The following is a 24,306-nucleotide window of genomic DNA, read 5'->3' as shown; positions in this document are numbered from 1 at the left end:
CCAGAAAAGAGGTTCTCGCCGGCACAATACCGCAGCGAGGTTGGCAAAAATATTTGCATTTGCATTACATCACCCATCACGGACCAGAAAAATAGCCGTAACTTTCACAGCGCACAATACACCCGACGACAGAAGACATCTGTCTACAAGCCAATCGACCTTTCTTAGGCCAAAACCGCAAAGATCTGAAATACCAAACTTGGTCAATCCAACGTCAAACGTCAATTAATTATCACAAAGATTTGCTGCTTACCGTGAGGTGGATCCGCATTGGAGAGCGTTTCGCTAGACACTGTACATAAGCAACTACTTAAAAAGCGAAATCGTGCAATCAAAAACAATGGTGGTCGAATAGCGGTTATAGCGCATCAAGAAATAATTTGCCTTAATTTGAGCAATAAACTAGATATCAAATATTACTTTGAAAACTCACTGGTTTCTCATTTGTCTTTTCCAACTGAGTAAGAGCTCTGGGGGGACAGCACGCGGCGCCGGAAAAAATCCAAATTTACCGCTAGAACTTTGAGATCTTCTCAATTCACCATAACCGGGAGAGCAGATGACAAGCAAAAATATCCAGCAAACAGCTCGAATACAACTCATCTTTTGACTCGGAAAAAACCAAGCTAACAAAGCTAGTCACAGTTTCAAGTTATAAAGTTTGGAGTTAACAACAGAATACTAAATTCCTGGCATTTAATTATAAAAAGTCATGTTGTTGACATTAGCTACCAAGTAAAAGAGTTTTATTGACAGAACGTCAAATCGACTTAACCTATCTCAAACCTTTCAAGATGTCAAGCTCATACGAATAAATCCTCATGTTGCAATGGGCTGGAGCGATTTGCTGGGGTCTGTAAGGCTGAAGCCAAAATGATCTTACTGGTAATTGCAGCGGTCAAATTACTTGATATAATTAACCTCAAGCAGTTACATCTGCTTATTGAAACTTACTAAACATACGCTGTCGACACTGAAGTCAGAGAAGTTTATATGCGAGTTTTAAAAGTGGTAATTTTTCGCCACAACTATGGGCTAGTCAACTGGCCAGCCGAGCTTCCACTTTTTACTGCGGTTCATTAGGATTCCCTTCACGCATTGCCTTAACTCCATGAACAGTGTATAGACCATTACAGCTTGTATTTGCAGTTTACAACAAGATCAAACACAGACAGCCGTCTTTGTTGTGTTTTCTACCAACAAAATTCGCCGCTTTTCCTTCACTAATCCCCCTGGGGTTGAGAAAGAGTAAAACTGGGGGTGGCGTCCTTGCCACTCACACGACTGACAGTTTAAAGGTAATTTGTTGGATTTACTTCAAAGAAAACCCGCCGAACACATTAAGCGATTATAACGATCTAAGTCCAGCAAAAATGCTATTCAAAACGGGAGGGGCCTCGCAGCAGCACATGCCGGTTGTAAGCAGAGTCCCTTTACCTTAGTCTCAACCCAATATTCATAAACATTTGTAGCGATTTTGACATGAGCTGACCGCAACAAAGAAAATGGTTGCGCGGTGTACCGGTCGTAATAGCCGAGTAAACTTTACAACAATATTAAGGTTCCTGCCTGGGTTATCGAAATAACGACGGTAACCCGTATAGATTTGGTTAAAATAGACTAGAAGTTTACCTTAGCTGTTATATATAGAGTATAAAAATTCAAGAAAAAGTTTGTATAGCGATTTTACAAGGTGGCCGCAAGAAAAAGCGCTCTCATTGTATTCTTTGACCTCATGCAAGCTTGCCAAGTGCTTTCAGCTGTGTACAACTTCGGAGGTTTGAAACAAAGTAACTGGCACAAGGGGAACAACCCCGACTTGAAAGGTAAAACTTCGACATAATATCTAAACTCACACCGCAAAAAACGACGCTTCAAGCGTCTCAAGTTTAAGTACAAGCAGAAAGTGAGGCGGTATACTTCTTTCAACTATATCAATACATAGTCATAGGATATAAAGCACGCGCCGTTGAGCGTACTGCGCTGTTTGACTTTCTCACGACATCAAGTAAAGTTTTTTCGATGATACAAGTTATATTTTCGCGTGGGGTTTAAGGTCGTAACTTGCGCGGTTGATTCTCAAACAAATTTGCGGCGCGAAATTGCCAAACCGCACCCGAGAAGGTCGCGGTTAACACCGGTTGAAAAGTGAGGTACAAACAATCGTGAATATTGATAAAAATCGCTTTCGAGACTTTTGACGAATACAATTCGCAAACGCGGTTTAGGCGTTACTACAAGAACGACGCCGAAATGTCGCGATATTTTTGTAATAAAATATTTCAATTGTCGTTGATGCTTTAAACGATAAAGTTCAAAATTGGGGTGAAGGGCTTCCTAATACACGACGATTGCTGATAATTCAAACGTTTGCGGCTAAAAGACTCGTTCAAAACTGCCTTTGTCGACAATTGGCATTGTCCTGGAATCTGTTAAAACGGTCTCACCTCACTATCGCAAATAATCTTCAAGGAACACGGAAAACAACAACAACAACATACAATAGAAATAGCGTACAAAACAGACTAGGTTGAATCTCTAGCCACTGCCTAATATGAAGTGCCCTTAGCGAACTGGCAGCGAAAGCGAAGTACATATAGGATGCCGAACAGACTAAAGTTCAGAGCGGGAAAAGAACAACGTAAAAGAGCGGAAACGAAGATTGAAATTTTAAAGCCAACCAGACTGTAATTTCACACATTTCTTGCCACAAAGTTGCCATGATATGGTAATTATAAACCAAGCGTAATAAAATGCAGCCCCACCCTACATTATAGGTCAAGTACGGCTGCTATCTTTCTAGGCAGAAAAGTTGAATGGAAAAAATGAAAAATTTACCGTGACGGACAGCACAAAAATTCCAGCAATTTCGCAAACTTCCTATACACGTCGAATCTCGTATAGACATTGGACACGCTGGCACTTTCCCTTACAGTTGACAGCAACGCGCTATACACAACAAACGACCGATAAAACAGTTTTACAGAGCTAAAGTTTCAATATCACAAAATTGAGCCTTGTACGATGCTTCTACACTACCATCGACATACTTTGGTGAAACTCCTTTTTGCGCAGTTGCTTGGGAACACATTTTTCTTACAAACGGAGCTTTGTGCAGATTGTGAGTGTCTTGAAAGCGTGCGGTTTACTCGCCGTGCAAAACTAGACGCTTATCGAGGGTGGGCGCGGTATTAAATCTGACAAGGCACTTGCAGTTTGAAGGCTTGTCAGAAAAATTCGTGAACCACGGAGAAATAAAACGGGTCGGGTTTGCATTGAGGTTTTTATTTTCACCCCAAATCTCAACCCTTCGCACGCTCGGCTAATGAGTTTTGGACATTAAAATACTACAAAATGCACCGGAATAAAGTGGCATTTTCGTTATTTGTAGTAACATATAAAACTGCAATGGAGAAGTGCCCACTCGAAATACAGTTCAAGTTACTCCACTGAAAACTACAACGAAGATTTTTAATGAATAACTGACAGTAACTGACTACCTGGCTACAGTAATTAATCAACTTGAGAGTTAAAGTGAAAAGTAAAGCAATTGAAATAGTCAGAATGTGTGACAGCATTGAAAAAGAATCGCACACTGCTACGTATGGGCCTGCTGAGGTTTCTCGGCATGAAGCATTGCAACTCAACAAGATTGATTGCTATACAGTATACACACAGTTCAAATATACATAAAACTGGGAGAGGTATAACATTGCGAAGCTTATATTACTGGAGATTTCTTACACAAACAAGACATGGGTTTAGTTTGTATTCTCTAATTCAAGATGAAAGGTTTACCGAAGCAAATCGGAACAAAACGTCCATTGATTTGACAACCAAGACCGCAAGACAAACAACACTTCACACTTCTAACGACCGAGTATGTTTACGTTTGTTACGTTTTAGTTCACGGACAATGGACATGATTTTATCACAATGCGAACCTATGACGTTGCTCCATCGATGTAGACACAAAGTATTGACATTCGTGTTAGTGAAGCAGACGGAAAGTTAATCAATCATCTTAAGCCTGAACTTTTTTTGTTCTAAATCTCATTCAACGGAATTGAAAAAGTTGAACAGCATTTAAATTGGTTTACATTTAAAAGGAAAAAATTCAAAATAGACTGAAATTAAACTAGAAATTATTTTAATTTGTTAAGTAGTTTTTTTTTGTATAGAAACAGCTTTTTGTAATCAGAAAATAAAATGTGTATACAGTATATTTCTACAAACAGAACTACACCAAATATATTTCCAGCGATTATTTCTACCACTACTTTTACCTAAGTAAGAACAATCACTTACTGGTATCTACCGCCACCAAGAGAGGGTGTTTCGCATGGTGCTCCGCCGCAAGCTCGCGTAAAAGTGTCCAGCTTTTCAGAAAGGTCACAGCGATCAGGTGATACGAGAGCGCCAGTAGCAATGTGAAAGCAACTCTGCGATAAGGTTTGTGTCCCTGAACAAATAAAAGACATTAAACACTTGATACTGTTTTACTACACTCTCAAGGAATACTACCGACGTGCTTTTTAAGGAACTACATACGGTTGTGACATTAGGTATAAAAAAGGATTTTTATTGTACATTACTGATAACACATCGTTTTAAGTATTATCGTTGATCATATATTATTAGGTACAACAAAAATATTATTTTCAAACCCTTGATTAAATACAACAGAGGACTAATACAGTGATGAACACTACACAAAACCAAACGGGACGAGTGTTAAAAAATCTTAAAATTAAACATACAGTCGACTCCGCTTAATTCGGACACTTTGGTTCCGCTCACTTTTGGCCGAATTAAGCGGAGAAACGGCTTTGTCCGAATTAAGCGGAAAATCAATTGTTCGTTTCATGGTCATGCGTAAAGGCAAACAACGCATTTAAAATACTGTAATGTTGCGTAATAAATGAATTGCAGCTGCGCTATACTGCAGTAATTGGCACTGATCGCATAAAACGCACAAGAGTTATACCTTCAGGTTAGTTGTATTGCTTACAGTATTTCGATACCAAACAATTCAACAAATACTGTATATTACTGTGTAACACTATGACTATGACTATGCGACTATGACGCCTGCACGGCCTAATATGAGTTCATTGTCGATTGTTACAGCATGAATCGTGATTGTTTCACCATAATCACTCATAATGCAATTACATCTTGTGGTAAAACGAAATAAGTACTGTTTATTGTGTCATAACCTAACGATAGGAATTGCGAACCTGTGTCCGAATTAAGCGGAGAATTGTCCGAATTAACAGGAGTTTTTTACGTTCAATTTTTACTTTTGTTCCGTTCCTGAGCATTTTGGCCGAATAAAGCGGTTGTCCGGGTTATCCGGTGTCCGAATTAAGCGGATTCGACTGTAATTGGATAACACATTTCTCTAGTTCTATATATCATGCCATTAAAACAAAGTTTTGGTTTCGTGTCCATCGTTATCAGACTTCAACCTGTTTCGCTAATATTTCTTAAAGGGTGTTTTACGTGAATAAAATGAATGAATGCACAAAATCAACTTATCGACAAACTAAGCTTTAGTCAAGAGACGAGCGTTCGTTTACTGAAAACTAACACATACCGTTGCCGCAAGATGGCGTGCAGGGACCGTGTTCTTGAAATCTCCACTCGTAATTGAGTGAGTCATCGGAAATGGACGGAGTCTCGTTTATTGCTTCGTAATCAGAGTCACTATTGGCTTCCGAAACGTATTCACTGACGTCATCATCTACGTCATAATCCGCCTCAGAGGCGTCGTCATAATAGTCGTCATCAGAGTCAGTGATGTTGTTAATTTCAACGGTGGCGCTTTTGGGAATGCAATATCTCATGGAGCAGGGCTGTTGGTGAAATTTAAACCGCAGACATAACAACATAAATGCAAGAAAACTTGAAAACTTTTGAGTAAAACAAACTCATTTGGGGCAGGTAAATTTTACAAATCGCAACCATCGCCATTTGCCTTCAAAGATTATTATTAATTCTTGTTAATTTGGTAAAAGTAGTTTGGATGTGAATGGTTTTGGACTTACTCGCTCAGTGATTGGTTTCTCATCTTTGCACATTTCCTCTTCTAATCTCTCAACGGTTCCCGCATGCCTGAGTAAAACTTGGCATTTGACCAGCCTCGTCGTAACTCCGACCCCGCAAGATACCGAACATGGGCCCCAGCGCTCAGCCAACCAACTATTCAGAAAGAAAGTAAGTTAAATAGAGGTTTGTATCTATATGGTAGTTGATCAACTGAGTGACACTTCATTTGAGTGACAGCTCATTTGAGTGACACACTCTTTTAACGTTCATTTGAGTGACAAATAACTCATGCTCAACTGAGTGACAGTTCATTTGAGTGACACATTGGTGAGTACTGTTCAAACTACAGTAATGCAACAATCGGGTCTTGCTCGTACAAATAACATCCAGGAGGCCTGGCATCACCGCTTCAATGCAATTGTCAACAGATACCACCAAAGCATTTTCAAAATAATTGAAGAGTTTCAAAGCGAGCATGATAAAGTTTCCCAAGAACTCTTTCGCCTTGAATTTGGTGCATCGACACCATTGCGCCAATCGCGTATGACAAGTCAAAAAGAAACCCGCATTGAAAATTTGTTTTCCCAGCAAGAAGACTTTCCACAGGAAGTATTCCTCCGCCGAATTGCGCGTAATTTGAAGATCGGACCAACTGTGGAACTAACAGAAGAATTGGACGAGATGGTTGAGGATTCTTAGTTGTTTTTTTTGTGGATATTATTCTAAATTTTGTCTTCTGTGTGTTGTCATCTGTGTACTTACTAATTAACAACAACTGCAACTTAAACAACAAATGTCAATCTGTCACTCAAATGAATTAAACAGTACTTATCAATGTGTCACTCAAATGAACTATAATTATGTCACTCAAATCAACTGTCACTCAAATAAACTGTCACTCAGATGATATACAACCATCTATATACCTATACAAGGGAAAAAACACAGAATTTATGACAAATAAATGTACTAATTTATGTCAATTGATTTTAGGCATATTCACTACGTCACATATTTTCGATGTTATACTAAAGATGTGGGATTTGAGATCAATTGTGTTTAACAAATGGTAATACCAAAAATTTATTGTCTTACGTTGGCGTTATTGAAATGGGATAAATTCTCTCGACACCAATCAGTTCCGCCTGCATCGGTGTATTTTCCGGCTCCGACTTTACGCGAACCGGTAACGCTGCAACAAAAAAATGATGCTTTCGAGTGAAAGCCATTACAACTAGAAGTAATCTCAAGCAGAAAACATTGCATAACATTGCATAAGACAAGGCATAGACAAAGTATACTTGGAGCAGTGCATATCGATGTTACAACGCAGTCCCGGCGAACGCTCGGCTTCTCCGCAAGCCTACAACTGAACGATCCTTTTCCGTCGTGGCCCAGACACCGCACTGTCCTGTACTGGCTACCTCGGCCACACGTCACGCTACACTGCACAAAAATCACACGACTTTAAAAAGATTGAGTAAAACTTTAAAATTGCTTTTGCGGGCATATCGGTCGCAACAGAAAGAAAAAGAAAACTCCTTGAAAAAGAAACATTGAATTAACATTTTTAGGAGGAATAGAAGATAATCAGCATTTACGAAGGGCATAGTTTTAACGGACCCAGATTATTTTCTATCGTGTTTATAATCGTAATTACTACAAATGCCAACAAAATGGATATAAAAAAAAAACAAAGTAACCTCACTTCACTTTACACGCAAGATCACACGCTCACCTCCGACCACGGTTTCGCTTCCCATTTCGGACACGAATGAGTATTACATGTCCTCCTGGTCTCCGGGAGTTTTAATCCTGCCGCAAAACACGGTGAGTCATCCGCTGTTGGCAGCGTCTCTCCGTTGATGACTTCCTCCACGCAGGACACAGTACGAGTCTGTATTCCTCCTGCACACGTGGAGGAGCACATCGTCCACGGATCAGGAAGCCACCTGGGGAGTAGGAAGATGAAGAAAGAGAGAACTTATAAGTAATACAACAGATATTCTTTTGCAGTAAGAACTCATTGTGGAGGAGTTTTTATTTAAAGAGAATGACATCGTCATCACCGAAATAATCTCAAAATGGCCTCCTTCCAATTCTTGTATCTTTTCCGTACTAAACACGGTTTTGGTTGTATGCAATCAATTTCAGGAAATTAAAATAGGCATCCAACTCATTAACTCATATGCTTAGCGATAACCAACGCTTATATGGATTTATATTTATGTTCCAAGCATGAAAACGATTTGTTTTTGCTCGCAATCTGCTTATGGTATAATTTCACAACCATATAGCATAAACACGCATAGCATACATGTACAAGTTTTTCAAAATTAATGGAACTATTCTGGGATTACGACAGGTTTCTTAATATTAAGTAAACTCACCTATTACGCCTCATGTACTCAAACGTAGCCTCAAAACGTTTTTCAGTGTAACTGCGCTAGACAAAATCGAAAAAACATATAAGCGGCGCATGTAATATCCTAAATACATGTACATACTGCTACAGTGTGTACGGGGTGCATAAGGTATTAGCAATGACAATAAAACTTAAAAGACATATACCTGATCCTGCTACGATAAGAAAAGAGTTAAGTATCAAAGGCCCAACGTACCTAGGTGGACATTTATTTGTATTACAACGACGGACTTTTGGTGACGGCGGTGAAAGGCCTTCGTTGTAGCAGTCTGTGTCGTCACGCTTCCTGCCACTGCTAATTTCAACGCAGATCGGCCAAATAAATTGTAAGCCTGAAGGCGGAATCAGATTAAAACAGAATTTATCTATACAAGCTGCCTCACTATTAGGTCTAGATTACTTTTGATTGGGAAAAATATAACTTACCTCCGCCACAAGTGACTGTGCAGGAGACCCCGTCGATTTCGTGCGTCCAGAACACCTCTAGAGGGCGGTAGAACTCATATCGGATGTATTTCCACACGGCATTGTCATACACGGCCTGTGGAGCGATTAAATCGGCGTGTTGGAACTTCTTAAAATAATTTAGTGAACTTCCGATATAAAAAGTTATCACGTCCTAAAATCTTTTTACAGCATTTACACGCAGTAGACAAACAATTTTTCACCTCTTGACTTTACCCTGTTTAAATAATGTTACTTAAGTGATCTTGTTCATGATTTGAGTTGGGGATGATAGCAGGCCAAAAATCATTATTCACGTACGACATGTAGACAACAGCATGCCACGCCGATCACACACAAAGATCGAACACTCACCAAGACTTGCATTTCCTTAGGGACAGGGCCTTCCACGTCAAAGTATTCCTTCCCATAGGATAGAGCCTCGAATTCTACTTTGACCCCAGCCGTCTTCAAGTATCCTCGTTTTCCGCTGCCGCTGATGTTCGGCATTATAAGGTCGAAATCGGCCGAGTGGTTCAACATCAAACCTGGAAAATTTGATTAAATGTTACAAGCAAAGTAAACAAGAATGCGACCGCGCCTTGGATCCAATAACAGCGCTAAGGCTTTCATATATAGCGCCGTAATGATCGCTAATCTGTCAAGTTAAAAGAGCGCGCACAGGCAATTGAAAGCGGATGCAACAGCAACCACAGAACCTGTGCATTGCTGAAACCAAGGAAGCCTGAAAGTCCCACGATTTCAGACGGTGATGGGTTGTAATTAAATGACAGGCCACCCAGGTGCATTTTCGAATAAATGTGATTTATGAGTTTCGTGGCATAGCCACGTCTGTGCCCTACGTGCTGTGATCTTCTTTTTGCTGGGTTGAATGCAAATCTTAAAATTCAACTACTTGTTCTGAGTACTTTAATATTAATCTTACCGACGTGACCAGAGCCTCGTTCTGAAACACTGATGTGTCTGCTGTTTTCAGGAACAGTGATGACAACTTCCGTTCCTGCGCATCACAAAAAGAGTACAATGTTATAGATAGTGTTGTTATCAAACATCCGCAATTTATCCTAAGAACGCTTCAAATAATGTACAATATAAACCGATATACCCATACCATCAGGAATATTTTTGGTTGGAAAATGGCCTAAACCTTACCTTGTGTTTTTGCTGGCTTGGCGAGGTGAAGGCCAGTCACCAAGCGGCATGAGCTGCCGTCACCGCCACATTTTCCACAAACATCGAATCTTAGTTTACTGTGGAGTTGTCGGTCACAGCCAACAGACTAAACAAGATTATGGTTAATATGAAAACAAGCATTTGTACAGGCATGCGGAGCGCCAATGTAAATACAACGTTTTGGGTTGCTTTACAGACGCCGGGTCTTATAGGATTACAGAGAAAGAGGTAATTGAGAAACCGCATGGGCCAAAAACAATTCAAAACCACTAAAAACCCGGAATTATTTAAAACTTCTTCCAAACACGTGATTCTATGCCAAATTAGGCCAGCAAACGCAAGAGATCAGCAAATTTCGAGCTCCATCAATGACGGCAAGTACCACATGTCTCTATGGGTTGGTTGGGCAATTTACAGGTCGATTACGAGCCAGGTACTTCTCGGTAGCACGTCCGGCTTCCGATTTCAATACGAAATGTCAATTATCTCTGACAGAAAAGCCACCACAAGTTACTTTATTTGGCCATGTTCATGGTTGACGGAAATGTTCTGCATTTAAAAGCTACAAGGATTCGAATGAAACAATTAACAGTCCACCGTCCATTTGAGCGGCAGAACATGTTTCTATAATGCTGCAGAATTAACCTGTGTCATGCTTTCTGTATGAGTAGTCGCGACAACAGCATTCAATCGATAGAATATTGTTACGTCATTGTGACCGGACAAAACGGCCCTGACAGTTTGGAGTCGATTTTAGCAATGACATGGGTTCGAGTTGATAGGGGCCTGGATATTACAGAAACGTTTTTCTTTTTTAGGCACAATATCGAAGCGGTTATCAAAAGTGATGATGTAACGCAGCCCAACAAACAGAAGTTGACTGTTTACGGTTGGTTGTAAATGGAAATTTCAGGAAATTTCGTCGTGATAAAGCCTCGGTAAGAATCAACGCCCCTACTAATCGCGTGTCTCTATTGTTCCTTAACAATTCATAAACTATCATACAAGCAACTTACAAAGAAAACCTTTACACGCCCTTATGTAATTGACGGTCGCCATTGGAATCACGTCGTGACGCAATAAGGTAAACAAAGCGAAAGGGGCACATAAGCGGTTAAAGTTAGAACAACGTGAGTTACATTTTAAGCAGCACGTGCGCCGATTACGTAAGAACGTAAAATACCTAAAATTTCTTAAAGAAATCCTTTGGTTAAACAAATGATTAAATAATTGTCCGAAACATGTCAATTCAGAACAAGATATATCATATATGAGTACCTGGCAGAGCCCATCAATGCACGTGTCAAATGAACCCTTGTAACACTTCGTACCGTCCAACACCTTCGGTGACATTAACTCCACCGTGCTTGTATTTCTAGCTCTGCAGTAGAGTGCACATGGAGGATTATTTCGATCGAATTCGGGAATCCATTCGTAATAGTTTCCGTTCACTTTCTGATCGTTGTATAATGCGCATTGTGAAACCCGAAAGTCGACCACTTCGGAGTCACAGTCCTGAAATGATAAATTCAAGTCGTCATTAGTGACATCACGCACTATAGTTAACAAACGGAGAATAAAGAATCGGAAATGAAAGCAAAGTATGGATGTTACCTTTGCATTGCAAATTTTGTATTGGATTGCGTCACCTATGCAAGGTTCACTGCAAAATGAAAATAAGATTCAAGAAGAATACAAAAGCCGAATTGATTCCAACGACTATCGACAAAGTTGGCGATAAAACAAAACGGGTGTTTGGCAAACAGTGCTTGAAGCTCGTGTTTGGCGTGAAAAGATTTTGACGCTGCTATTACATTAAAAACACAAAACGCTTATCAAATATTATATGGAGCAAAGTGGCAAATACAAAATTTAAGTGGAGCCGGTTAGGCTTGTGTAGTACCTCAACATATTTGCTCTGGAAGAGAACAATTAACGGGATAATATTGTCCGTACGTGACAGACACTGAAAATTTACAACTAAAGGTTGTTTCCAGCTGAGAAGCTGTTAATCACAATGGTTGTTTTGTTCGGAAGCAGACAACAACCACTCATTTACTATAACTGCTGATCAAATACCAGCTTCTTCAAGGCAGAAAACGTCACTTACCTTACGCACGTACGTCGTGCATAGGATACGCCGCCTCCGCAAGTGCGTGAGCAGTCGCTCCACGACGTCCATGGAGACCACGCAGACGCAGCGATACGTAACACCTGGACAAACAAACCGAGGTTGGTATAGTCGTTAAGCAAAAACCAGGGACCCAACCCCAAAATGTCAAAGATAAGTTATTTACGGTTAACAATCCGATTTGACGTAGGCGTAATGCGCGTAGTATATGTATATACACTACGGTTATTAATTGAAAAAGAAACCAAAGCAAAATTTTACAAAGCTTTGCTACGTGATATGCAACCGCATCCCACACACAAAACTGATACCTAAAAGGGAAATTTGTTTCCATCTATACAGTTAAATACGTGAAGAAAGGCTACATGTGACCTTTGCCTACTTAGTAAATATAAACTAAAACTGGGCTCAAAGAAGGCGCCGCTTTTCTGTGAAACCAACACGCGCAGCCGCCGAAAATATGACATATTTGAAAGCATATTTGCGCATTTCTACTACCGCACGTGAGCAATTGTATTTGTTTTGCATTTTTTATTTAATAATGACGTAATAAAGCAAACGTCTTTGCTTGGAAGGCGTTGAAACGATTGATCATTTTTGTTTTCAAAATCAGTGAAAATCTGCGTATTGCAAAAAAAATTTCAGTTAAGAAATTACAAGAATAGAAGAAAACACAGGAGAACGATTTTGTTCTTTCAAAGAAATCAATTTTCAACCACGAAGCGCTTTCCTACACAGAGTACAGATGAACACAAAAGTATCTCCGTGATGTTTTGATCGCAATCAGTAAATCACTTTTTAAACAAAACCCAAAGCAATCAGTTTCTAGTGTTACCACCTTCCCTGAGACAAAATTAGTAAAGGTCACGCAAAAATTACCATCGTCTTAAGTCAGTTCTCAAATTTCCATTGACGTAGTTTGTCATTATTAAGATACGGTAGCATAGGTTCCAGTGAAAACGATTATACTGATCATTACCAATAAGAAGCAAGTATGTAATGGATAACTGACATGGCAAAGCAAATAGGTATAATACAAAGCAGTGGTCAATGCCAAATTTCGCCAAATTAGTCGGGCAAAATAGTCAGAGCGTTAAATCCAGGCAATGAATCGTGTCTCACTTAAATAATTATTTATCGTTCATCTTTATCGCATTTAGAAGAAAGAACAATCATTTAATGTCAGTTTTGACGATTTGAAGAATTCAACTCAGCAATCTTTTAAATCCCAACTGATAGATAACTCGTTCATCAAGAAATGGCACACCAGTATTTTGATACGATTAGTGACATTTTGTCTAAACAATTTTCAAAAATGGATAAAATGAACCGAGACAATAATCCGTCAATTCAATGCCAGATGCGAACTAAAACCAACGAAGTACAAGCAAGTACATTGTAATAAATCATAAATCTAATCAAAGCAAATAAACATAACAACTGTTTAATTTAATTTGAAAATTCCGGCCATACGGTTTGCAAAAAGCTGCAAATGCCCAGAACAAACTAACGAATTTTACTGGTTGACAAAATCACGTGGTAACCAGCGCTTGCGAAGGACAGCTCGCTTTCAACTATTGACAGTGGTGGGTGGACGTCTTCAATTTTCTTAATGATAAGTGGAAAAGTAATGAATCCAAAATTGTGTGAAAGCGTTTGAATATTCGGTCAACCACTCAACCCAAAACCCGGTGAGAATTGATGGTGGTTTATGCGGTTAGGTAATCCAACGACGACCGATGGAAGATTTTTATAAAAAGTCTACTAATCTCGTAACGGAAGCACAGCGTGTGCCCAAGAGTTCATGTGGAAATTTTAAAAGGAGATTTCTAATGCCTCATTTCATTTACAAAAAGTTTTCCAGGCCGAAAAGCAAAAATATCTGACATTTTTTTAAATGGTAACTTTTGTACTTTCAACCACCCGTCGGTCTGACCTTTCAAACTTAATTGTCACACAACGTATAAGACCCACTTCACCATTAAGCATGCACCGCTGTAGGAGCACCAACGTGAGTCCAGCAGCATTCAAGGCCACCGTATTTCGGTTTTGGCGATTGTCCCATCAAAAGTCACACGTAATTTAAAGAGAATAACTGATTGCTTCCGGTCCATAGGCACACAAGTCGTTGAAAAACGATTTTACATCCTATTACATGCAGACCGATCAAAAATTTTTAACGTTGAAAGAATGCATTGGATCTATATATCACAATATCCATTTAGGTGGAGAAATCTTAGTCAAACAATAATGCTTCACAGCTCCATTGAAATGCCTATACTTTGAACGTTCATTACCAAAAAAAGTTGATGAAAGCCTTAAAATTCCACGGAATATTTCTCATAAAGATCAAGTCTTAAAATGTTTAAGTAGACAACTTCTGATTGACAAGCAACTAAACGTTTCTCAAATTGATTAGGCGATTACGGCAGAAACTTTGGAGCCGATTTTATTGGCTATAAGCAAAGTGCGACTAGGAAGTCATTACGGTTTTTCGAAAGCTGAGACGAAACTCGATAAAATCGTTTGTAATAACAAGATAAGCGAAGTGGCCATTACTTTAATTAAATTGTAAGAACAAACCGCTTTTCGTTATACAGTAACTGCTATGCAAGAACCGACGATCGCTATATGTTCGGATAAAGTCGATAAAAACGAAGCCAGAGACCCTTGTAAATACTACAATGAAATTAACGAATGTATGTTAGAAATGTGCCTATTGTAGTGGACAAAGCTTGTTTAACAAATGTATACTTAATGCGCTGCTCATAAACTTGCCTTCCATTAGAATACGGGTTCTTTAGTCACGTTAGCTAAATTCATGACGTTAGTTGGATTTAAGGTTAGCAACTATTGCTACATTAGTTATATTTTCGGGTCGTATGTCTATTCAACACCAATCAGTTTAGCAGCTGACTCATTTTTGACTTTGAACAAGTGTAACATTTATTTAACCTGGATCAGAGGTTCAATTGACCTGGGCTGAGTTGACAGGGTTGAAATCATAAACACCCGCATTATTGTATTTAAAGTCCGAAGACCAAAACTAAACTTCCACACTATTTTCTTTCTACTTAAATTTCATGTTTTTTCCTTTCTCTGAATAGTACCGGTAGAGAATGTAACTCATATAAAAACAAACCCGGTAGACTGTAATTTTCGATATTGCGTATCTTTGTTTTTTCTGTTAAGTTACATACAAAGTTTCGGTTAATATGTAACGCTTGATAAGGCGGCATAGTAAGTATAGTGTTTATATTTACGTAGACCACGCCTGGTTTAATACACGTAGAATTCCGTGTAGGCCATGTTTTAAACCAAAACTCAAGTTAAACACAAAAGTCAATCATCTACCCAAGACCGTGCTCAAGACACTCAAACTCAAACACAAATGTGTTTGCATGTTTTGAACTTTGACCCGTAGTTCCTTCCATTAAACCAGCCAATTTAGAATAAGAAAGTCCCGGGAATATTGACTGAAGATGATTTATAAGAATTCATCTTACACACAATTTATTCTTACCGTATAAATTAACAGTTTAAGGTTTTGTATGTACTCAAGACAATTTATTACTATATGCCGTATTGAGAAATTGCGACTGGTTTTCCTATTCCTTGCATGGCTCACTTCGTCTTAAACGGGGGGAAAATTGCTCAGATAATATTTTAACGTGCTACTAACTGGAAATGCAATATGGAGGTCAACATTTTAAGTTTTAAACTGGGTTTAATTTCATAGCAGTTTGCTAAATTTCAATTTAACATGCTCTAATATTGTAAAATGTGACCTACAGTCAGTACAGTGTACTTACATAGGGTTTTACAGCAAATTTTCATGGAACTACTATTCGACCTTGCAAACATTTCCAACAGAAGGGCTTGGCAAAAACCAAACAAAAAATGTCACGAATAAGCGGTTCACGTAGACAGGTTGTCAAAGCCGGGCCGGGCGACTGATTTTCTTGCTTAAACCTGAAGCATCCGTTAAACAAATATTTTTCTATACCGCACAGCAAAGGAATAGAATTCCAGGCATGCTGGAAATACCTTAAAAGGCCCTAAATTGTACATTTTGAGCATCGAATGACAATGACATTGATTGCTGTTATCGTACACCGTTGCTGCAACAAACCTGTTGGGACCATTTATGGGGCGTTTGGGGGCAGCGAGCGCCTAAGAGCTACAAAAGTGTTGTGAAGCGTGACGGACAACGAAAACGTCAAAATGAAAGCGATATTCCGTCACCAAAGACATTTACGTTTCGTTTAAACTTGACTATAATCCATGTGATTTGCAAATAAATAAAGGGTAGTTTGTTTACACATTTTGAGGGAATGTTGAAGAAGGCGAGGCAGACAGCTCACCTTAAGAAGCGAAGACGGGAAGTTATGCAACCGCACCAATGAAATGTAACAATAAAAAAAAACAAACCAACCTTTGTAAGAATAGGTATTCGACGGATGTCCGACTTCCTACAATAACAAAAGTGAAAAGGAAGTAATATGATAAACAACTATAAACAACACAGCTTTGCTGTAACAATATACGTCCACATAGCGATTCGCTTGATGACAGAAATGGGATTTTCTCAGAAACCCGTTTACAAAAGGCTTGCACAGGAAAATAAATAATGTTGGAATTTCTAATGACGTCACAAATTTCGTGCTGAGAACGTCGTGACGTCAACGTAACGAAGGCAGATAGAGGCTGCATATTTCACACAAACCTTATCACATTGTGCAAACCAAACTGACATTAAACTACAAGTCGGATATCAAAAAAGTTGTCAGTAAAGTACTTGATTGACAATGTAATAATAGTTGGTCAAACAGTCCCACAAGTACCATATAATTATGACGGCCACCAAACCAGCTGTACAGGCGACCTGTCATAGGCGAAATAATGTATCAGTGCACGGTGGTGTTTTTCAAGGGAAAACAAATCCGCACAAATATGTTTCGTCGCTCGCACGCAAGAACGTGCACAGAACAATTAAACCCTATAACGAGCGATAACAGACACGCAATGTTTTTCTCCGTTCGGGGGCGTGGGACCGTAGTTTTTGGCGAACTACCGGTAGCCAAACACACATTGACAAGGTATACGCGCTGAACGATACGTGATTAATAGCGAATAATGTTCGAATACCAATTACCGAACGAAAATGGACAGTCTCCAAAATGGCACAACAGTTTCGTATCTATGTGCATAGGATTATAGTAATCCCAGCTAACTACAAGTGCCAGCTGCAACACAATGGTGGTTGTACGTTAAAAAATTCTTGCCATTCTTCGATCAACATTAATCAAATTTGATTTGAGTCAATAATAGCAAACTGAAGTGAGAGTAGCACTCGTTAAAACTCACCGCATGGAGCAGCAGTAACAGCAAGAGGCAAGATCTATTCCTCAAATCCATATCTTTGTTTCGGGATGTCCGTCGTCCGCTTATCTAGATCCAATCTCAAATAATTTCGAAAAGAAGTCAAGTCGGTGCAAAAAAACGCTGAGAAAAGTTCACTTTCAAAGACACTTAAATGTCTTATCGTTCCTGCTCACATATTGCACAAATATTAGCTTTTCTGCCCGATCTACAACGCACAAAAGGGACCAACGTCCTAATGGATCCATATCAACAGGTATATTAATCTCGACGAAAATGCCATTTATAGTCGGAATTTCGTTCGTCTGACTGCGGCAAAGACATGGGCATTTTTGTCATCCCCTAACTGGCAAACAATAGAGACTGGCTCAATATCTAAAAGTAAACACTGCTACGTGCGAATCGATAGTTACATGTTCTTTGTTGAAAGCCTTGCAAATGCTGCGATTTCTCGTGCCTGGTTTTTAAGTAATTAAACAGCTGTTGACGTGTCATAGTATTGTCCTTCCCCTAACCCTATTGTCAGTTTCTGTTTCGTATATTCAGCACAACAGAATCAATTGAGAACAACAACGAGTTAAGAGTGTAGCCAGCTGCATTAGGTAGGATACCCTATGCTGCAGGCAGCAATCGTCGCCCATACCTTCACACAGCAACCTAACAATGCCGCAAAAAAAGCATAAACGGCACGCAGCAACCGCTTTGTAAGAGGTGACTCCAGCGTGACGCTACTACATCGCCAATCGACTGATTCCTTGTTATGACTTGTCGCTCCCTTTTTAACGAAACCGTTCGACGAGTGCTCTAAGACTTTTTCTTTAGATCTCTCGTTTGTTTCAGCTCTGCAAGCGCTTTATTGAGCCAAGCCTTGACGATTTGTACTTCTACTTGCGTACTACCGTGACATTTGCCTTGCCATTGCACACATTACTGGTTTACATTACTCGAACATTTTACATATAAACTTAACACTTTATACCCTACTTTCAATGTTAAGAATTATAATAATCAGCCTCCAACTCCATCATGTATATTGTACAAGTGTACATGCACACCCAAAACCACTTCGTGGAATTTGAATCTAAACTCCTATCATATCTCAGCTAAGCTTGTGCGTACATGCGACGTACCCAGGACAACACACGGTTGATAGTAATTCTAAGAGATCAAAGTTCAGAATGTGCTTTTTGTACTTTGAATCCGTTTTTGATTTTGCCCTTTTGAGTACGTATTGCGAGCTTAGAAGTCGACCTTCGCCCTCATCTCTGACACTCTGGCGTCATATGGACATCACAAAGGTGACACCTCAAACCAAACTGAGCTGAAAATCATCCTGTACTTACTGCATTTGTATTGTTTACAAACAAATTAATAGCCTTCTAATCACGGAAAGAATGTCATTGTCTAGGACTCTTTGGGCATTTGTATATTACTGAATGAAAGTGTACTTTTAAAACAAAGAGAGCCATTTTACATACCTTCGAATGTTAAACATTTACGCATAGCCTATAATACTCTGCTGCATGTGACTGGGCCGAACGAAGTGCAAATAACATTTTTTTGCAACCGCACTTGGACAAACACGAAACCTGTTGTTGAATTTTCCGACTTTGAAAAAGCAACCACTTGAAATTCTGAGGGTTAACTCGCCATCACGGTATCTCATCTCTTGAGCCCCGGTAACCAAGCTTGTTTGTACGCATTATTTACAAATGGTTACCTTTTATTTTTGTTGCTTGGACGAGAAGCTCGAGTTGGGAACTGCTCAACGTGGCCAATAAATGTGAGAAAGCGGGGCAAATGTGTTGCTGCGTGGTTAATCAACTGGTGTTTTATACAATGCAGCAATTCGTTAATTCAGTTACAATTTTCTTGCAGCAAAATAATCGTGACATTGCATGTGTAAAAACACACATATCTGTGCCTTGCAGACTGCTCTGAACTCAATCATATTCTGTCCTCACTTGACCTAGAAAGTGAACTTTTGCTTTGTTGGACATGTCCGGCAAACACTGGCAAAAACAGGCAAACTCAAAACAGGTACCACCTGCATTGGAAGAAAGTGACAGTTACTACTGCTTGTTTGGAGTGCGTTATCGCTGTTGGTCACGCATGAACGACTCCATGAGGTCACCGACACGTGGTTGGATGTTTGTAAGTCAAAGGTTAATGGGCGGTTATTTGCTGAAAGCATATTACGTAAGGCATTCGTATATAACCTAGATTACAAGTTTGATCATAAAAAGCTGACTACATCACCAAAACGATAAGCCCAACGCCTTCGTCGGCCGTGAGAAAATGTCACTGTGACTTGAACGGAAACAGGACGACGCCATCCTATGATGCCAATGTCACGGCGTCAAATATTTCATTTCTTCGAGAATATTGTCACCTGCATTTGGCGCCAAAATTGGGGAAAGGATTCAAAACATATTTTTGTTTAGGAATCAAAAAATTGCATTCTGTATTTTTCCAAAACAACTAGTAAATATAGGAAAATCACTGGAAAAAAACACAAAATAGTTATTTTTATAACTTTTGTAAAACCATGTAGAACGTATAGCTATTGCGTGACTTATTACTTAAGCACCGGATTTCAAGAAATCATATTGATACCTTTTAAATCCCATAAGTGCTTGCTGTGACATCATATCTGAGAAAGTGATCTTCGATTTTCTTTCTGCGTTTGCTAGAAACAATCCCGGATAATTCCTCGGTAATTTATCACCCCTTTTCCCGAAGGGTTTGACGTTTTTATCCGTAGTAAGCCGATCCAAGCAATTTTGCTAAAAATATCTAACAAGGGGAGACCATGGTCGTCTGTTATTACATGACATACCAGAAATTTTCTCACATGACAGATGTCGTGATGGATTGAAGATTGTCATAATCTACCAGGTAGGACCAACCGGGAAACAGTTTTGTTGAAAACGACAACGTCGACATATATGTGGCCAGATTAAGATTTAAAGAATGACAAAATCCATCGTACTTAACCATGGCTGTAATGACTTATCAGTGGCCTTTGTTGTTGGAATAAGTCATTTTAAAGTAAATTGTTGTAAGCGTGTCAGCACGTGCTTTTCTCTGAGCAAACGAAAAGATGCTTTGAAAATCTACAGTCGTCCTTTCACCTTTTTTCTCTCAGCTTCAAGACTTTGTTTTTGTTAAAACGGTTGGTTGGTTAAATCCAGCTAATTTCTTAGCGGCTGTTTTGACCAATGATGGGTTGACAAGATTTAAGCCTACTCGGAGGCATACGAAAGCTTTCTTGCTTTCCAGTTTCAGTTAATGTCTCTTCAACTAGCAGCCATAAATATCCGCCGACCCTGTTTCGGACAGCAATTGGTATGTTGGGAATCTTTGCTCAGGAAAGCGATTCATGGCTTTGTTGTGGTGAGGCATCACCTCTGCTAAATCCCAAGTAAACACTCTTCAATCTGAGTTGAGTTATCACACTTGCCCTAAACAATGCCGAAAATGCCACTGGCATCATTGTAGTGCTTTTTGCAGGCTCCCTAATGGTTATTTATAGAGCGCTGATCAAGCTCTTGACATTTTACGAAAACACAACTTTTCTTGAGTGCCTCGCTGAGGTGAGAAATCAAAAATGGCATCGGGGATTCTTCCACTTGTCTTATCTATCACTGTCCAGCCTACGTCATAGAATGGGAATTAAAACTCAGCTGTTGTTAGAGTTGTTTTTATTTCTGATAGCTAATTAAAACCACAAATGTAACATTTTGCTTAATAATAAACTGCCAAAAGTGACAAAAGGATATCAAGGATATATCCTTTATTTATGAAGCCATCGCGTCAAATTATGTTCAAACACAACATATCTTTGATGACAACTTTTGCATAAAATTAACGAAATGTTTTTATTAGAATGTTTGTTGCACGGGAATAAATTACTCTCTGTCAGACTTCATCAAAGTGAAATCGAACACCGAAGAGCTTTTAAGCGGTCACAGAGATAACACACAGCAGCGGCTGTAACAAAATCATTTTTGTTTTTTGTCATACAAGAATTTTTAGTTGGATCGAGCAGAAACATTCTCCTAACTCTGCTTTGTGATTTTAATGGATTTATAAGCAAGCACAGAAAATGAATACTCAAATAAGAAAAGGATCGTTTTTGAACTATTCAAAAAAAGTAACAAAAAAGCCACGGCTAACGAGAAAAAACTGGTAATTTGATCAAATGCAGTTTTTCTGCAATTTTTCGCCAATTTTTCGGAGTTTATTTGCTTCGATGGTACATCAACAACAAAACAAGCAGGATTCCGGCAATTTGGCGATGGAAGAAGCTGATTGGTTCGGTCGCCGAGCTTTCTCCAAACGTAACAACGACTCTTTGTGACGTCAATATGGGGCAGTAGACCTCATCGACGTAGACATAAGACGACACTTGCCGATGTCAAAAGGCACACTTGACATTTTCAAGACGTTCATGCCGATAAATATGGCTATCTGTATAAAAGAGTTCAACGATTTCTGAACATTTAAGTGGCAATAATTCAAAAAAAGCACACAATCGGAAAGTCTAAGGCATGCCGATCTTGCCGACCGCCAAGGATTCCTGTTGCTGTTGCAAAGGTCGCCTTGGTAACAAGAGTGCTTGCTGCAGTTCGTGAACTCTTTAACGTCACTGCATAGCGTAAACAAATGTATATTGATATGCTATTTATACATGGAACGTTGAGCCAGCAGGAGCACTTATTTACCTACCTGTAAACACACTTGCTCAATTGGCACTTTCGTGACGAGATTTTCAACTGATTCACCCCTGAAATCTTCGTGTATTCATTTAAAGTAACCCGGGCTTGTTATTTCGCTACCATTTAACATACCCTGTCACTCCAGTCGTTTTCAAGAAGTTAAGCATGGCGATAAACAACTTTTACGTGCGTCACAGAAATAAAATTGTATGAAGGATATTGTTAGGCATTATAGTTTCGTGTTGGGGGCGACGTGGCGCGTCCGTCTAAGCCACACAATGGGGAGGCGTGACTCGGCCTCGTGATCGCGTGACCAAGTGCCTGGTCGTTTTAATCGCCAGTCGCTATCTACAAAGATTTAAATGTATCGCAAAGTTCAAACGTTTTATAGCGGATATTTAAGCAAACATTACGGACAAGAAATTTCGTTTGAAATCTGAAATCTCCTTGAAAACTGCTCGCGCGCGCGTCAGCCCATTCCAGAACGGATTCTAGTTTTTTCCAAACGCATTACGTAATTCCAAATCTCAATCTCCTATTGCGTAAGGATTGATACGTCATCATTTTGCAGCATATAGCCTACCTCGCCAAATCGGAAATCTTTACCGGGCCATTATCGAGAATCACCGAGACCGGTATTTTTATTGCAATTCAATTACGTGTTGCAAAGAACAGTGCGTCACTTTTGCGATTACATCATCGAAAAATGGCGAATTGTGGGAACAGTTTAGTTGATCAAAAGTTATGAGATATTTCAAAACAAAAAACGTTATTTTCAACAGAGTAAACTAGCCTTAGCGGAAGAATGTAATCTTTAAGCTACTTCCGTAATCAATCAAATCGGGTTTAAGTTAAAAAAAAACACGCGTTATTAATCAGCATGCAAAGGACTGGAAATGACCAAGAAGATATTACGAGGCAAAACACGGCGAAAGAAATTCCGATACGAATCTTAATTGTCGTTGAAAGCTACACGACTTACAACTGTGGTTTGGTCCACCCAGGCGACTTTGGCTTACTATACGTTAAATATTTACGCTGATACTTTTATAGCAATATACTGAGGGTATTACGCAAAGGTTGAGATGACTGTGTGTTGAATAAGTTGAATGGCCTTATGAAACAGAGCCATTAAGTCGCAGTGTTATACGCCAAACTCAATTGCCGCAATAAAATGCGACCCTGCAATCCGATGACCAAATCCGTTTTTTAGGATTATTTCTTTAGGCGAACCACCAACAGCGGAAATGAATGATTTAAATTAGAAAACAGAGTTATTTATAAATCCAGCAATGAAATGTTTTATCAACGAGATTTATATTTAAACGTCTCCTTTGGTTCAAAAGGGCGATATCGCTTTTAAGTTCAATGAAGTCTCTCCGATTTGCAGTTATAAGTTGCCGTTCGACTTGGTGATTCAAATCGCATTTTGCCGAATCATTTTCCTGTTTTCAAAAGGAAATCTTTTATCCGCGGAAGTGATTATCAACACAATAACACTAACACCAGTGAGCCTTGTTCTATACAGTCTACGCAAACACAATCCCAGAATTTGAACCAGCAAAAAGTCTTAAAGATATCGTTCTGGCGCTTCTGCTAAAATCGCGGTATTTGTATCTACTTGATAATTTCAACAGTCTCGAAAATATGTTAACAACCGCTTAAAAATCTCTCAAAAGGTAACAGGGAGCTCTTACGCTTAAGTTAAGTGTAGCCACAAACTATCTCAATCCCCAATGACATAACCGCCAGTAAGACAGGAGGGTGTTACCTTTTGTTGTGGATACCACCACGAGCACCTTTTGCCTTAAAAGTATGACGTAATTCGGAAAAGGTACGAACTGAAGCATAATTACGAGTGGTATGGAAAGATCTTATTCAAGGTAAAACCGTCAAACTACAGCCTCTATTTTCCACTTAAACCCAAAGAGTGTCCTGAAAGCAACCGCGCAATTCAG

At 39.3% G+C, this 24,306-nt stretch overlaps 1 protein-coding gene across 4 annotated transcripts in view; it reads right to left on the bottom strand.

Annotated features, from left to right (window-relative positions):
* Positions 1 to 17,814, bottom strand: part of LOC143445679 (ADAMTS-like protein 1) — a 46,297-nt gene extending 28,483 nt beyond the window's left edge. For 3 of the 4 annotated variants that reach the window (XM_076944949.1, XM_076944950.1, XM_076944951.1), the window contains exons 1-16: positions 17,613 to 17,814; positions 12,225 to 12,328; positions 11,729 to 11,777; positions 11,393 to 11,629; positions 10,094 to 10,220; positions 9,867 to 9,941; positions 9,296 to 9,468; positions 8,903 to 9,017; positions 8,673 to 8,808; positions 8,442 to 8,492; positions 7,790 to 8,003; positions 7,353 to 7,497; positions 7,147 to 7,243; positions 6,051 to 6,204; positions 5,600 to 5,858; positions 4,309 to 4,462 (exon numbers count right to left, since the gene is read on the bottom strand). In XM_076944949.1, the coding sequence (XP_076801064.1) occupies positions 4,309 to 4,462; positions 5,600 to 5,858; positions 6,051 to 6,204; positions 7,147 to 7,243; positions 7,353 to 7,497; positions 7,790 to 8,003; positions 8,442 to 8,492; positions 8,673 to 8,808; positions 8,903 to 9,017; positions 9,296 to 9,468; positions 9,867 to 9,941; positions 10,094 to 10,220; positions 11,393 to 11,629; positions 11,729 to 11,777; positions 12,225 to 12,328; positions 17,613 to 17,663 (2,141 nt within the window). In that variant the 5' untranslated portion in view covers positions 17,664 to 17,814. Of the gene's footprint in view, positions 1 to 4,308; positions 4,463 to 5,599; positions 5,859 to 6,050; positions 6,205 to 7,146; positions 7,244 to 7,352; positions 7,498 to 7,789; positions 8,004 to 8,441; positions 8,498 to 8,672; positions 8,809 to 8,902; positions 9,018 to 9,295; positions 9,469 to 9,866; positions 9,942 to 10,093; positions 10,221 to 11,392; positions 11,630 to 11,728; positions 11,778 to 12,224; positions 12,329 to 17,612 lie in introns of those variants that run through there. The other variant, XM_076944952.1, reaches the window with a different exon arrangement.
* Between the last annotated feature and the right edge of the window lie 6,492 nt (positions 17,815 to 24,306).

This window comes from Clavelina lepadiformis, chromosome 2 (assembly GCF_947623445.1).
Source record: "Clavelina lepadiformis chromosome 2, kaClaLepa1.1, whole genome shotgun sequence".
Taxonomy (NCBI): Eukaryota; Metazoa; Chordata; class Ascidiacea; order Aplousobranchia; family Clavelinidae; genus Clavelina; species Clavelina lepadiformis.
The sequence above is the reverse complement of the archived record's forward strand: the minus strand, read 5'-3'. Positions and strand labels throughout refer to the sequence as shown.